This window comes from Pseudopipra pipra, chromosome 1 (assembly GCF_036250125.1).
Source record: "Pseudopipra pipra isolate bDixPip1 chromosome 1, bDixPip1.hap1, whole genome shotgun sequence".
NCBI lineage: Eukaryota > Metazoa > Chordata > Aves > Passeriformes > Pipridae > Pseudopipra > Pseudopipra pipra.
This window is the reverse complement of record NC_087549.1, coordinates 72,871,450-72,887,604: the sequence shown is the minus strand read 5'-3', so window position 1 is coordinate 72,887,604 and position 16,155 is coordinate 72,871,450. Positions and strand designations below refer to the sequence as shown.

At 36.9% G+C, this 16,155-nt stretch overlaps 1 protein-coding gene across 8 annotated transcripts in view; it reads left to right on the top strand.

Moving 5' to 3' along the window:
• The window catches only part of SEMA5A (semaphorin 5A), a 338,112-nt gene that overhangs the window by 225,130 nt on the left and 96,827 nt on the right, over window positions 1-16,155 (top strand). For all 8 annotated transcript variants that reach the window (XM_064661194.1, XM_064661239.1, XM_064661203.1 and 5 more), the window contains one exon: window positions 7,726-7,933. In XM_064661194.1, coding sequence (XP_064517264.1) covers window positions 7,726-7,933 — 208 coding nt within the window. The remainder of the gene's footprint in view (window positions 1-7,725; window positions 7,934-16,155) is intronic.

Genomic DNA, 16,155 nt, shown 5'->3' with positions numbered 1-16,155 from the left:
AATGCCAAGAAAAATGGAATGTCCAATTTTAATATTGCTATGAACTGCATATAGTTTGACAGGAATCAGGAAATTTTGATTCATTAGTAGTTGAAGTTGCTTTTTTCTTAAATTTGGAGTCTTATCTTCCCTGGTAATTTTTGTTAACTTCTCTGTCTACTAAATGTACCACCAGAGCAATAGTGACCAAGCTGTAAAATTCAGTGTTGATATATGACCAAGGATCCTTAGAGTATTGTTATTCTCTAGGAATGGCAGAAATAGATAAACAACCTTTGAAATACAAAGCCCTTACATACTGAGCATGAGGAAAGAATGATTTGGTTTAAAATCTGGAATTATTAAAAAAACACACACCCTATTTTTTTCTTTCTGGAGTACATCTAGAACAGATTTGTTTTTATACCTGTTTTTTACTTCACATGGGGCCAAAAACTCTTAAGGCCAAACATTTTGTGCTAAGGTCTCACATGAACAAGCTGCAAAATTTTTCAAGCCCCAGAACGTAACTTATTTTTTTTAGATCTAACATCTCTTAAAAAATCCAATTTCTTTGGTACATAATTGATACTGTATTGATTGAACTAAAAATATAACTCACTTGGTAGATTATGAAGATTTTTAGTTGTTTTTCAGTCTTGCAACTATAAAAAATAACTAGGTAGTTTAAGAACTTCAGTTAGGGTTCACTTCTTGGTGGTTTGTATATATTTTCTGCAGATGACAGAAACTATTTAGTATTTATTTTTGTTCCATGTTTTCAATGATATTAATACTGTTTTTTTATAATACCAAGTTTGTCACATGGATTACTGTTGCTTCAGTTAATTTAATTTACTGAAATTTCATTAAATGTCAATGAGTAATGATTTGTGAGTTTTCCATGTCACTTGCATATTTTTTTCTCCAAGTGTCCTGCAACGGAATAAGGAAAACTGAGATACCTGAGTAAGGGAGAGCTTAAGCTTTTCTGTTTCCTGTAAGTGATGGTACAGCAGGTAACCAGTATCTCATTTAACCATTTTGCTCTTTAAAATTAAGTTGCCATATCAACAGGGCAGAACAATTTGCAATATATCTTGAGGAAATGCAACTAAATTCTTTTTTCTATTTCCAGCTATAGTATTTCATAGAAGCTTTTGTTATACACTTACATAATTGCCTTTTTGATCAAATAAATGTGCTTTCTGTATTTCTCTTAATCTGTGTTTCTCAATATCCACCATTGTCTTGTTATCATCGTGAGGATAATGATCTGTAATAGCAAGGCAATCACAATGGTTTATTGTTTTCCTTCATAACCTTATCATATTTTATTCTCTCTTAAACCTGCAAAACAGAACATGTTCAGATTTTTAACCGCCATTTTTGCCTGAAACTTGTAGACAAATTGCATCTATATATTTTCTTTTGTCATGAAAATATACTAAAAGTAGAGAAAAATAACAAATTAACTATTACACTGATCAGGTTGTTCAAACAGTGGTTTACTTTCAAATGGAGAGACAAACATGCAAAACAGCTCTGAAAATAAATATAGACATTTTAAAAAATTGAAATCTATGTCTTGATAAAGCATCACAATTCCATTTTAGTGTTCACTTTTTTCCTAATGAATTAAAGAGTATACATCTAAAAAGCATAAAAATATTTAAACTGAAATTGTAAGTAAAGGTGGAAATTTTAAAATTAAACTACATTTTATTTGTTTTCTGTATCATTATAGAAGTACTATGCTTACCCATAGTATATTTTTAATTTTTAAAGAAGGGCTAAAGCTCAGTTTTTCACTTGTCCTTTAGGTTGTATTCTTGTATTTCAAGTATAAATAGATAACTCAGAGACTTGGAGGTAAAAGATAAACTAAGTTACAGATCTTGGTTATATTATCTTCTAAATATGCCTTACTTTAAATCAAATTGTACCCCACCCCCATATCGGAAAACAGAGTATAGCAAAGGCTTTAATTATCCATATTCTACTGATGATTTAACTAATTTTAAAGTTATTTTTAGAAAGGGCAAAAAAGAGTAAGTTTTAAATCCCATCATATTCTGTGTACCATATGTATCTTTTTTGATGTTACACGGATTGCTAAACCCTAAATCCCGGGCTTTCCCTTTGTAGGCTCAACCAGCTGCTGCATTAGCTGTTCCTGTGTCTTTTTTTTCTGTGTTGAGAGCACTTAAGACCTTATGCAACTTAATACTTTCTGTTATTGGAATAATTTTCTGCTGTTAGCCAAATGCACATTCTGCTTAATGGTAGGGCTTTTTCCAGTTCCTGTGGTGGAGGAAAGAAAATACTGATGATACATTTTTTTAGAATGGCAGAATGTTTGTAAATCACCTTGCACTTTCTTTGATTTTGTACTATTATATGTTCTGTACTATCACGTTTTGTACTATTATATATATATATAACAATCAATTTTATATTTGGTATTTCAATTTATTATTCTGAAAGAACTCTGCCTTGAAGACGACTCTTATGCCCAGTTTTTTTTCCTATAGTGTTTAATACAAGAGTTATATGATTAATGTAAACTAATTATATACATATATGCATAATATTTACAAGATATTCAACATTCTTTAATTTCAACAGTCTTAATGCTGTCTGAATGCTTTTATTTTTGAACTGGAAAAATAGCTTTTATAAAATAAATAATATGCAAAACCAATGTAGAATAGGCAGAATTAAAGTAATAATATAATTTAAAATTAATATAATTTTCCAAAGTCTATTTCAAATTAGACCCCTTGAAAACATACATAATTTATATTTATTTCAGGTACACTTTAAAATGTATTCTCCCAAATTTCCACCTATTAAACCCCCTGATTATTATGCTGCCAGATTGGTAAGATTATCAATGAGGCTGTTTTCACATATTATAATGTACAGAGTAGTGCATTTCTTGCACAGGTGTTATCCTATTCAAGTTCAGTTGCAAGCATCTCTTGAATGTGGCTCTAGCTTCTGTGTCTTGTGTTGACTGCCGCTTTCCTCCACATTGACCACATTCTTTTATCTGCTTAAGACATCTTACTGTTCTAAAGAGTGTTTTATGGGAAAATTGAAAAACAGGGCCTTATTTACACTGACTGTTTATAATCTACGATAGGTTTCACTGTTCCTTGAATTTTTCATGGTATATGCAAAGAGATTGTCAGATCTGTAAAGGCACCTTGTTGTGTTCAGGAAGTGCAAGGAATATTTGTAAAGTCTTAAATATAGGCATACAACGGGCCTGAGGAGATATTTGAGGCAGTTATAAGTTTCTTTTGCTTGAAACTATATAGTATCTTCTATAGTTTAAAAAACAGCAAAGAGTTTTTGCAACATTAATGAAAGATGATACTGTAGACTCCTCCTCTGAAAAACATAGGTTTGGATTCTGTCTTCTGGTGCTGGTTCAGTTTTCTGGAGACCAACCCACTCTCCAAGGTACTATGCTAAACTATAGTAAAATGAAGACGAAATTAGGGGTTTTTTCACTGTAATTTATGATGATAGTTAAGACTGGAAGTGCTTCCCTCTCAAAAAGGAGTGGGTAGAGATTGTTTCCCTTCTTTCGAAGTGAAATGAACTTACTGTCTCATGATGATTTGTTAAAGATATGTTTGCTTAAAGAATGCAGCAATATTTTGTAAATATAACAGCTCATATAAATATTTATTCTTCTCTATAGCATGAAATTGCTGCAACTTCTATGAGTGTTCTTATTTCTGTTAGGAAATTCAGGAAATTACAGTTATATTTGTTTGTTGCATCTGCTGTTTGTTTTGTTTGTTCATTTTCTGTTTTCCTTTGCAGGTGTCATCATAGATGTTATAATGATTTCAACCACACTCTTGCAATGTTCTCCATTGCTGGCTATGCTTTATAACAATTCCATATTAAACTTTACTTTTCAGTTTTAGAGATCATCCTTTCACTTTACGCCATTATAATTTTTTTCATTACAAACTCTGCTGCCTCCAAGCATGTTCTCTTCAACTCCATCTCTGGTTTTCCATCAGTTCTTCACAGTCTCCTACACATTACATAGTAATATTTCAACTAGATTTTTTTCTCTTCATTCACAGTGATTAGATTTCTAATGTTCAGTTGCTGGGTTGGCATGTCTCTTTAAAAGTATTTGCAGTACAAGCTAGTAAAGCTCATTATTTACTCATTCTGGCCAATGTCATTGTCTGTTCCTATTCCTATATATACTTGGCCATCCTTAAATAAAGGCTGTCAGGTGTCTGGATCTATTCCAGTAGGTCTTGCTTACAGTTAGGATGCAAAGATGCCATTCATTTGAATTCTTAAATGGCTGTTAGATTCAGACTTGACATTTGTGATGAAACTGGAACTTTCCCTGTGTCCACGGCAATAAAGTTACATCCATTAAGACAGTCGGTGTTTATTACCCTTCTTAGCTATTTCTTGGCAGAAGTGGACAGTTAGCTTGATTATAAAGTAAATATTCACTTGAAAGATTATGACAGATCTGAAAACCTCCCTGCCCTAGAGATGTGTTCCTGATTCATTTCTTTCCCTGCTTTTCCCTCTATTTTACTTTGCAACTGTGGTGTAAAAATGGCTGAACAGACAACATTTCTGAGGATGGGACTTTTGCAAGTTCTTTAGGAAGTCTGCAGTCTTTGCTGGAGGCTGTGCACAATGTTGCACATATTGTAGTATAATTGGAAACACTGAAGCAAGGCACCTGGCTTTTAAAAATAATTTTTTTGAAAACACTGAAATCACTGGCTGTGATTTTCCCCTGTAAGGAAGCCTGGTATAGCCAGGTTGCATGCTATTATTTTTTGAGGAGGTTGATAGATACATACACTTACTACATACCATAGGCCAATGAACATAGTCACCAATTCAATCTGTACCTGTCTCAAAGTTGTAGAATAAAACCAGATCCTCACCCTAGTTTGTGCTCCCAGGTGGTCATTGCAGACTCAGGCATAGGCAGGAGGAATTTAAAGCAGAGAAGATAGATTATAGAAGTCAGAAGTAGGGGAGTTTACTGAGACAGAGGTAGATCTCAGATAACATTCTATTCCTTTTTATTGAATTTATGTATGACCCACTGCTCCTGAGAAGAGTAGTGTTTCTTTCTGATAATCTCTGGGATCTCTGTCACTGTTTCTTCACTTAAAGCCCAGTCAGTTATGACTTTCAACATTTCTGAGTGCTGATCCTCTTAGACAACAAACAAAAAAGGAATGGTTTGGGAGATGCTGAAAGAAAGCAAAAGGAAATGTGAGAAATTTAGAATGTATGCCAGGATGGAAGAACAAGAGCAATGACAACTGTCCTGGGGAAGGTATTAGTGCTGCAGTTCTCAAAGTGAGAATATTTTATTTCATTGTGGGATAGTATGCTGCTGTAACCATAATCTGGCTGTAGATGCCAGACCCAGCACAGTGGCAGGAAGAAATATTGGTCTGTACAAGAAGCACGTGCTGAATGTGCACCTGATTTTTGTCTAATGCAGGAAAAAGATAACAAGCCAAATTCAACATATCGTGAATCATACTGAATCTGTTGTCTGCCAGTTAAACAAGTGATATAGAGTTGTACTGACTGTTCTAAAAGCGATACCAACTAATTTACATCTGTAAAATGATCTAATGGCTTCTTCTTCTCCTACTTAGTATGTTTTCCCAACTTCTGTGCTCAAAAAAAAATGTTTTCATTCAGTAATTAACACAGTGTCACGATTTAACCCCCAGCCATCCACCCAGCAGGTATCATGCAGCCACTCACTCCCTCTCCCACCAGTGGGATAAGGAAGGGAATCAGAAGGGTAAAACATAGAAAACCCATGGGTAGCAATAAAAAGAGTTTAATAGGGAAAGCAAGAGCCATGCATGCAAGCAAAGCAAAACAAGTAATTAATTCACTGCTTCCCATGGGCAGGTAGGCGTTCAACGATCCCCAGGAAAGCAGGGCTCCATCACATGTCCCAGTGACTTGGGAAGACAAAAGGCATAATTCCAAATGTTCTACCCCCCTCCTTCTTCTTCTCCCCAGTTTATATGCTGAGCACGATGCCATATGGTTTGGAATATCGCTTTGGTCAGTTTGGGTCAGCTGTCTTGGCTGTATCTCCTCCAAACTTCCTATGCACCCCCAATTTCCATGCCAGCATGGTAGTATGAAGAGCAGAAAAGGCCTTGGCTCTGTGTTAGCACTGCTTAGCATGAACAAAGACATCTCTATATTGTCAACCCTGTGCTCAGCACAAATCCAAAAAATGAAGTTTTGTTAATTATATGTTTACATATAATTAAACTTCCTACTAACTTCCTACTAACTTCCCATGTTATTTGGTGTTGTGCTCTCCCTTCCAGTACTTCTCCAGGTCTTAAAACTGGCTATTCAGTGTTCCTCAGGAAAATTCAGAAGACTTTAACAGTAATTAGCACATTGGTTCTCTTCAGTATTGGAGTCTACTTGAGGCTACTTTTCTGTATTTTCTTACTTGTTGTTCCTCATCATTTCCCAAGCAAAGTTTGAGAACCACATGTTGCCCTCCCTCAGCCCAGTTACCTTGGAGGGTACAGTGACTGTGTACAGGTGCCAGCCCTGGCCTTGGGTGCTCCCAGGGCGAAGCCAATGTGGGGAGAGCACAGGCACATGGTCACCAGGCATTTGCTGCCAAGGGTAAAACCAGCTCTCATCAAGACAGGGCCAGACATGTCCTGAGAGCCTACACAGAGCCTTGTGCTAGTGATGGAAAACCGCTATTTTCTGAGTTGCAGAACAGAGCTTCCCAAACATTTCTGTTGCAATTATTACCAACTCACAAGAGAAATCTTTCAAGACTTCACATGGCTTAGAGCTCATCTCTGTGTATTTGCAGTGTTGGATCTTTAACATTTACTGTTGCTGGCACAGAGAAGATTGCATGATGCTGTTTTGGTCAGAGAGCTACCTAAAATATTTATCAGTGTGAGAATGTGATCCTTTGTGTTCAGAAAAAATGTACTTTGATATTTTTAAATTATTTAAAAACTTTTCATGAATGAATCATAAATCTCATCATATATTCTAACTCTGGTTTGTTATGCATAACTGTCTTTCCTTAGAAATCACAATAAGAATAGAAGTGAAGAGCGAATGCTAAAAGCGATGATTTTTCAGAGGTCAAAATCCAGATAAGTAAGAAAAAGGGATGCAGGCTCATTTCATTGCTATAGTCACCTAGAATCAATTAAGACCTGCATATGTTCATATATATGTGCTTTATTAAATGAATGTGATACATATCTAAATCCCATAATTTTTAACACAATGAATATTAAAACAAACTAGGGAAATTATGGATTTTATTGCTTTTTAAACTGCTTTAAATATAGTAAAGTGTAGTAAAATCCGGTAAGCTGAAATCAGTAACCCTTGCCATGAATGTGCATTTATAATAACCAGACTTTGAAAGCCTCTTTCTAGTGGCTACTGCTGTGAAGTCTGTTCTGCAATAATAACCTTTTTTTTTTTACTTTATTGCATCACATGAAAACAGCCTTAAAAGTTTTCTAAGTTCTTTTCACTGCACTATAATCAATTTAGAAAACTTCAGTCAAAATACTCCCACATTCTGACACCTTACTTAAAACATCCAGCACAGGACAAAGATTTGTTCATTGAATGACACCAAGTAGGTAGAATTGCTACTGTGATTTTTAGTAAGTAATTTTCCTCTTGCCTTTTCAGACTATGGTACTATTAAGAAGGTACTTGCCCCAATGAACCAGACTTCAAGCAGCTGCCTGCTCGAGGAAATTGAACTCCTGCCGAAAAGTCAGCGAGAACCCATCAGGAGCCTTCAGATCTTACACAGCCAGAGTGTTCTTTTTGTGGGCCTTCAGGAACATGTGATTAAGGTCCCCCTGAAGAGATGTCTTTTTTACAAAACATACAGGTATGAAGAATCAGCTATTTGTATTTGATTGGAGAAACATACATGCAGGGGGTTGCAGAAAAATGGGAAAGAAAAATGACTGCAAGTAGGAATCCAAATTATTTGTCCTTGTCAGCAAGGACTTACTCTGTACACTGTTTATCAGAAGTGTCTCTGATTTCTTGTACTAGCTTGTTAGGACTAGATGAGACTCTCAAGGAGTTATATTGATATTTAAGTGTCATTACGCAGATTCTGAATTGTGAAGTGAAACAGTAAGAAATGTTTTATATAGAAAACAGGTATCTAGTAAAGTGCAATATAGCTGCGGCTTTAATATATTTAAAGACTGAGGCTTGGATAAATTTAAGTTAGGCTTTGGGGTTTTTTTAAAGCTGTATTATAACTAAATAAACAATATCTCTGTGGATTCAGAAAGAACACTGAGTTGGATGAACTGAGAGTTAAGAAGTGGCTATTCAAAGGTAAATTTGAATCAACAAAAAATAAATGCAAATATGCTTTTAAGTAAAAGGACTGTGCAGCTGACAGTTGTTCAATCAAACAAAGAGGATATTTAACAAATTACCGCTTGGTTATAGACTGTATTATGGTAGTTAAGGAATTTAAACTTCAGCACACAACTATTTCTATAGGCTACCTGAAAATACCTCTGGGTTGCAAAACATGTTATTAGAGATTCATAATTCCATTTAATTAGTTGAATCTTCCCTCTAATATGTGAGGTCTTGGTAATTCAGGACAATTGTTTTGTGTTACATCAGACTGAACCAGTGTGATGAGATTTTGAAAACTGTTACTGAGGCATGTGGTTGGTTTTTTAGCTGGTTTTACCTTCACCTTGTTCAACACATGTTCCTTTGGAAAGTTGGGCTATTAAAGGAAGGAGAAAGGCTGCCAGTTGCCTTTCTTGGCTGCTACACTGAGCATCACAGAGATGTTATTTGTGCAGCAAAGAGATTATACCTCCCATAAAAGGCAGTGAACATTTGCATGTAGAGATATTTCTGGCTATCAGAGGGACCACACAGGTGGTCACAGAAGGTACGTGACCACAGGATGCAGGTTTAGAGCTGTGACAGTGGAAGGACATTTCCAAGGGACGTGGCTCACTGTGGGGATTGGTATCATGCAGGAGGTTACTAGTTTGAGAACGAGACTGAAGGAAAAGCTGTGCCCTAGAAAATGAGCAGACCATGGAAGGGAAGTATTCTACTTTTTACAGTTTTTTATCAGCAGTTTTTTTCTTTTGTTTATACTGTCTTATGTATCATATTTTATAATTTTCTTCTGCAATAGAAGGACATTCAAAATCCCATTGGAAGTTCTGCAAAGCTTACTTTAAGGAAAAGTTATATAGGGGCAAGTCTCTGCTTCAAACATTTTGTTGGTTTAGGAGCCTACACAGAACCAAGTTTCATCTTTCCTTGGTTTAGTGACTTCAAACAGGATGTGTGGTGGTCCTGTAGCCCTTTCTGGTTTTTTTCCTCCTTTTCATTAATTAATGACTTGCATATTAGGAGGGGCATATGTATGCAAGTGTGTATATCTGAAGAAGGAAAAAAACTTAGTGACATAAATAAAAGCTTCTCACTTTGATTGAATATGATATGATATGATTAAGCCATTCTGCTTGCACGAAACAGTAAACATATTGCCCTAAGCAGATGTGTTTATTTCAGAAAGGGAGATCAGGCTATGACTGTGTTTCTCTAGGGTCTGTGTACCCATGACAGCCATAAACGCAGGGAGCTCAATAATACGGGTGTCTTGTATTTGCACCAAGCGTGCAGTTCACTTTGGACATTACAAGGCTGGAGGCCTTATGTTAGTAGTGACGTTATGAACTCCAAAATCCAGATATGAGACTTCCAGAGCACCTACTTAGCTGGTGCCTGTGTGGAGGTCCCACAGATCCCTGTTACCTGTGCTTCTGTCAGGACAATTCCCAAGGCACATCAGGGTTATTCTGGCTACAGGGCCCAAACATGCTTCTGGCCTCTCAAGGTGGGACTGCCGTCTAAAATCATAGACCCCATGTATGGCTACAGGCTAGGCATTCCTCTCCCTCTTTGAAGAGTGGGGTCTAATTACCTAATTTTAAAAATTTCTCTTAAAACAAAATGAAGTGGTGCCATTCCCATTTTACTGCATAGAACAGTAGTTAAATGACTCAAATCTTGCTCAAATGATAATTTATTCCTCTGCTCAGAGTTATATCATTTCCACCGGAGTAACTTACTTAAAAGGAGATAAAATGATTCCTCACGGGGTTTTTCAACCGTATCTTTTGTAGTTGCATGATTTTTTTCTTGTAGTAATTAAATATTCATTGCACCAAAAGGGTTGCCATCCATGATTTCTTCTTGGTTAAAGAGTTCACCAGCAATTCTAGCTCTGTTTTGTGAGAAAGGAGAGGATTTACAGGTGTGATGCAGATGAAATAAGGAATCTCCTTGTCATCTATCATTAGGGACTCATATTATTCAGACAATGCAGATATAATCTTTCTCTTTTTTCCTGGCTTATGCTAGATTTGTATTTTTTGCATATGGAGAGAGTGTGAGTATGTTACTTGGACATATTTCTCTAGGCAATGAAACATCTGAAACTTGCTCACTGCATTGTTGGGTGCTTTAATACGCACATTCTTCTGTTTCCAACTACTACTTCTCTACTATAGCAATGGGTAAATAGAGTAATGGTAAACTTTACCTAAGGTAATGCCTTTGGGCATTGTGGTTTTGGGGGGGGATTATTTTAATTTTATTTATTTACATTTATCATACTTAGGGCTGTATAACTCTGCCAAGGCTATACTCTGAAATTCCACCAATAATTACTAGAATCTCTTCCCCAGATCAAGGACATGTAGAGTCTTTAATATCTGCTTCACATAATTGTTGAGAAATAGAGCATGCTTGTGTATGAATAACAGCCTTAAAAAAGCCAAAAGGCCGAAGACGTGCTGGCTCACCTGCTCTGTGTTTTTGTGTCAATGGTGGAGTGCTCAGTGTTTAATCTTATCTAATCTCTTTGTTTAGGTTTATTGCTTAGCTTTCAGAAAATGCAACTTCAGTCCCTCTATTGGGCAGACTGTTCCACAAGCTTATATCTCAATGTCAGGATATTTTTCTTTCTTTCTGAATAATTGTCTAATAATTATTCCTTGTTTCATCTTCCCATACTAGCCTCTAAAGCATGTGGTTATTGCTTTTATTTGTAGACTATTATATCTCTTTAATTATCACTCTAATATGCTCTGCATATTGTAAATCTGTTCCTCCAGCACTTTTCTGTGGTGGAGTAGCCCTGCAACGTGCTGTCGCCTCTGACAGACATTCCCTTTGACTCAGAACAGTTCTGTTTGCATGACCTCATGACTCCTCTGCTCACACAAATGTTAACAAAGGCCCTCGAAAATATTGTTTTATATTTGGAGGCTAATTTTTTTTTTTTAATTTTTGGGTTTTTTTGTGATTTAGGTACAATTTGCTGCACTTCGTTACTGTAACAGCAGACCATACCACAGACAGAGCCTGTCTGGGTTTCTCAGCACTTTTAATTTTGCCATGGTGTTTTCATCATTCATGAGTTGCCCATTCTAGTTATTTGGATTGACAGTTTTCATGGGGGGCAGGCGGGCGATATCTCATGCACACTTCAGCCAATGTCTGAATAGTTTTGAACATCCTGTCATAATCCTGCTGGTTTCAGGAGTCAGCTAGGGAAAAGTAATCTGGAACGTGTCAATACCTAGAATCAGTTCTCCAAAAACTCTGGCATCCTTAAGTTCCAGGAGAAAGCAGCAGAGCAGTTACCTAAGTGCGGTTCTCCCTGGGGAAAATCTTTTAAGGTTTGACCAGGTTATTATCACCTGAGTATTGCAATTCACACATGTTTATCAAACTTTTATGGAAGTCCATCAACACTATTAACTGGAGCTATTGATACTATGAATTCTTCAGCTCTCTGTACCTCTTCAGAGTTGAGTAGGCCAACATGAAGCACAACTGACTTTTGTATACCTGCTAATTAACTATAATGTGAGACAAATAGAATGATTACCTTGAAAAGATAATTATTAAACTCTCTAAAGTTTCAATGTTTTCTATTTACTTTGAAAACTCTATGCACGTGAAATAAGGAATAAGATATGTATCAGGGGGATAAAGTCTCTCTCCCCTGAAACAAAGAACCAGTTAGCTTTCTTTTTTTGGCAGCTGTAGCCTTCAAAAGCAACTCTGGATGAGAGTGACTCCTCTGAGGCAAATTTGTTGATGTTATACTATGTATTGGAGTTCTCAGTGCATTAGTTCTGAAACAGAGGACAATGATGGGTTGTATCAGCCCACTGTTCTTTAAAATCTTACAAAGAAAGAGTCAAGAACTGATGTTTCTGGTGGCATATAAGTTTCACACACTTGAATAGCCTGAAAACTAATCTTACTATGATGTTATGTCTAAGTAAATAAATAGTGACATCTGCTAAAAGCTGTACAAATAGTGACTACTCTGGTATAAAAGAAAAATAACTCCTGGAAATTTTTGGGTATTGTTTTTTACATTATATGCTTAATATATTATTTGCTCACAAGATTGTCTTGCTAAGTAATGTTATCATTGCTATTCTACTCTAACTAATTTTTCATTCACTTCATTATTCCTATTTTGATGTCTTTGTTAGCCATTAGTTAAGCAATCTGTACATACACAAAAGATAACTAGCATCACGGTACTAAGAAGAGTACTGAATTAACTAACAGAAGAAACAATAACTCTAAATTTGGTTATATTTTATTTCATTCCTAAAGGTCCAGCAAGATTACTGGATTAAGTATTTCAACCACTTTTGCATTCCTTTATTTTGCCCTAGCTACAGATTTTGCATCTTCAGAAGTACTCTCACACTCAGTAGGAACCTGTTTTCCTGGTAATAAGCATTCTATAATATTACACAGTAAAATAATTACTCCTATATTTTAATACTATACAAGTTAACAATGAGCATGTGGTCTAAACCATTACTAGGTGCTCATGTGTCCACAAGACCTTGCCAACACATGGAATTGAAATTACTCTTTTGAAATAATCATTTCAAAATAGTTGGTTTTGGATATCTAGGTGGATTTCCTGATTTCTCAAAATACACAGGTTTTATTCTAGTTTAAATCTGAGAAATGCACTGCTGCATTAGACTGTCTGAATCACATGAGAACTGATCTGAATTAGTGATTCCAGAGTAATATTCCAAAATCAGAATCATCATAAATTTCCAAGACTGCAATAAACCATAATCCTGGCTGCAAGACTAGATTATAAACATATATTAAAAATGGCAAGTCTTTTTTTGAGTATTAGATACACTATACAATTATCTTCATTTGGTGTGAACTTATGAGAACACTAGTAAAGACAGCAGAACTATGAAATAAGCAGAATTGTGAGTTTTTCTCACTCAAAAGAAGTAGAATATTAGTTCCATACTTCAGAGGGAATCAATTCAATGCCTTCAGAACTGATCTTGACCCTTTCTGCCTCTGTGAAGACGAAGCTTTTTGCAGAAAGTGTCTATCTATCTCGCCCACAAAATGCATCAGAGACAAACTGTTCATTTACATTTTGCTTTACCTGAAAAGTCTAGTCACAACTTTTTAAAGTGTGATCTATGCATTTTATTGTAAGCAGACATTTTTGTCAAACAAGAATTTTACAGCCTGCTCCCAATTTATTTATTGAAGTAGCCTTACGAGAAGAAAAATGGGGTTTTTTTCAGTTTGCAAGGATGTAAGAAAACAAAATAGACTTGACTACATATTTGCAGTTTGGATTTTATTAGTAGGATATTATTTTGAACAAAGAAGTGAGCTAAGAAATAAAAATTTTAATCAGGCATGTGGTTTTCATATGTCATGATGTAATTAATTGCTTTACTTTAAAAAAATACCACAATATTCAGGAATTCTAAGTTCAGAGTAGTTACTCATAGAAACTTTACAAGTGGACAGTGAGGTGGATGGAGAAATGGCTGAATGGCAGTGGTGTCATCTAAGGGTCAATACTGGTCACAGTATTGTTTAACTTATTTATCAGTTATTTGGATGAAGGGACAGATGCCTTCTCAGTAAGTCTGCTGATGACACAAAGCTCAGAGGAGTGTCCAATACCCCAGAGTGCTGTGCAGCCCTTCAGAACGACTTTGACAGGCCAGAGAGATGGCCAGAGAACTGTCTGAAATTCAACAAAGGCAAATGCAGGGTTCTTAATTTGGGGAAGTATAACCCCATGCAGAAGCATAGGCTGGGGGCTGACCTGCTGGAAAGCAGCGCTGCAGAGAAGGACCTGGGGTCCTGGTGGACAACAAGCTGTCTGTGAGCCAGCAGTGTGCCCTGGAGGCCAAGAACGCCAAAGGTATCCTGGGGTCCGTTAGGAAAAGCAGGTAGAGGGAGGTGATCCTGCCTCTCTACTCAGCCCTGGTGAGGCCACATCTGGAGTACTGTGTCCAGTTCTGGGCTCCTCAGGACAAGAGAGACATGGAACTCCTGGAGCAAATCCAGTGGAGGGCAACAAAGATGAGTAGGCGACTGGAACATCTCTCTTTTGAGGATAGGCTGAGGGAGTTGGACCTGTTCAACCTTGAGAAAATTGAGAGGAGATTTTATCAGTATATGTATCTCTCAAGAGGATGGAGTGCATACTCTGAAAGTTGTGTTTCACATTTGTTTCAAGTAGAGTCAATTGGAAGCAACAACATTCAGAGAATTGTGTGTTATAAACAAATTTTATACATAAAAATGTATACATAAAAATGAGTCAGCAGTGTACCCTGGTAACCAGGAGGGCCAACAATGTCCTGGAGGGCATCAGGCACAGCATCACCAGCTGGTCAAGGGAGGGAATTGTCCCGCTCTGCTCTGCACTGGGGTGGCCTCACCTGGAATATTGTGTGCAGTTTGGGGCACCACAATATAAGAAAGATATTAAGCTGTTCGAGAGTGTCCGAAGGAGGGCAACAAAGATGGCAAAGGGCCTTGTGGGGAACCTGTATTAGTAGTGACTGAGGTCACTTGGTCTGTTCAGCCTGGAGAAGAGGAGACTGAGGGGAGACCTCATTGCAGTCTACAACTTCCTCGTGAAGGGAAGAAGAGGGGCCGACACTCATCTCTTCTCTGGTGACCAGTGACAGGACCCGAGGGAATGGCCTAAGTTGTGTAAGGGGGGGTTTAGGTTAGATATCAGGTTAACCCAACAGGTGGTTGGGTACTGGAACAGTCTCCCCAGGGCAGTGGTCACAGCACCAAGCCTGACAGAGTTCAAGCAGTGTTTGGATGATACTCTGGTGCACATGGTGTGACTCCTGGGGATGGTCCTGTGCAGTGTTAGGGGTTGGACTCCATGATCCTTTTGGGTCCCTTCCAACTTGGCATATTCTGTGATTCTGTGGAAGGTTCCTGATTCTGGATTTGATGGGAGGAGCTTGTAGGTTTAAAGCTGGTATTCTCAGTGACATTGCAAGATTGAATTGTACCTAAATACATTTTGATTGTCTTACAGAAATTCAAGTAAGAGGAAGCAAAAGTAGTTCACTCACAGTGTCTGAGATGATTAAAGGATTTGATTTTTCTTAGCAGTACAGGCAGGGGTTAAGCAGGATCCTGAGTATTTGACATGCATCTTATTTTGAGCTCCTAGGACTTTATAAATTGTGTCCCTACCATTTATGCTCTTCTGCATCATTCATCTATATCTTTAGATCCCTATTCTTCATTGCACACACATATATATGTATACAGTGCAAAACCAGTAGCAATGAAAACACTGATAGATATATTTGTACAGAAGTGTAGTATTAGATTCATGTATTCATTCAGAAATGGATAGAACCACGCATTTGGAACATGAGTCAGGCTTTTATCTTCCGTTTTCTCTTCAAATTTGCAGTGATGAATCTGGCTTCTGTGAAATAAGATGGTGACCCCAGTTCAGTTCCTGGTGTACAAAGTGTCAGATCACAGTTGATGGTAATTGGAACTATGTAGCATGGATATTTCAGTAGAAATTATTGAAAGGGTCGGGAGAGTCTGTTCTTCAAAATGCTGTGTATAGGTAAAGACAAAAAAATTTCATTGAACAGTCCTGGAAGATGCACCTCTTACATTTATATTGTATGAATAAAATGTAACATCTCCAGAGGTACCTGATTAGCACTTGCAATGTATATT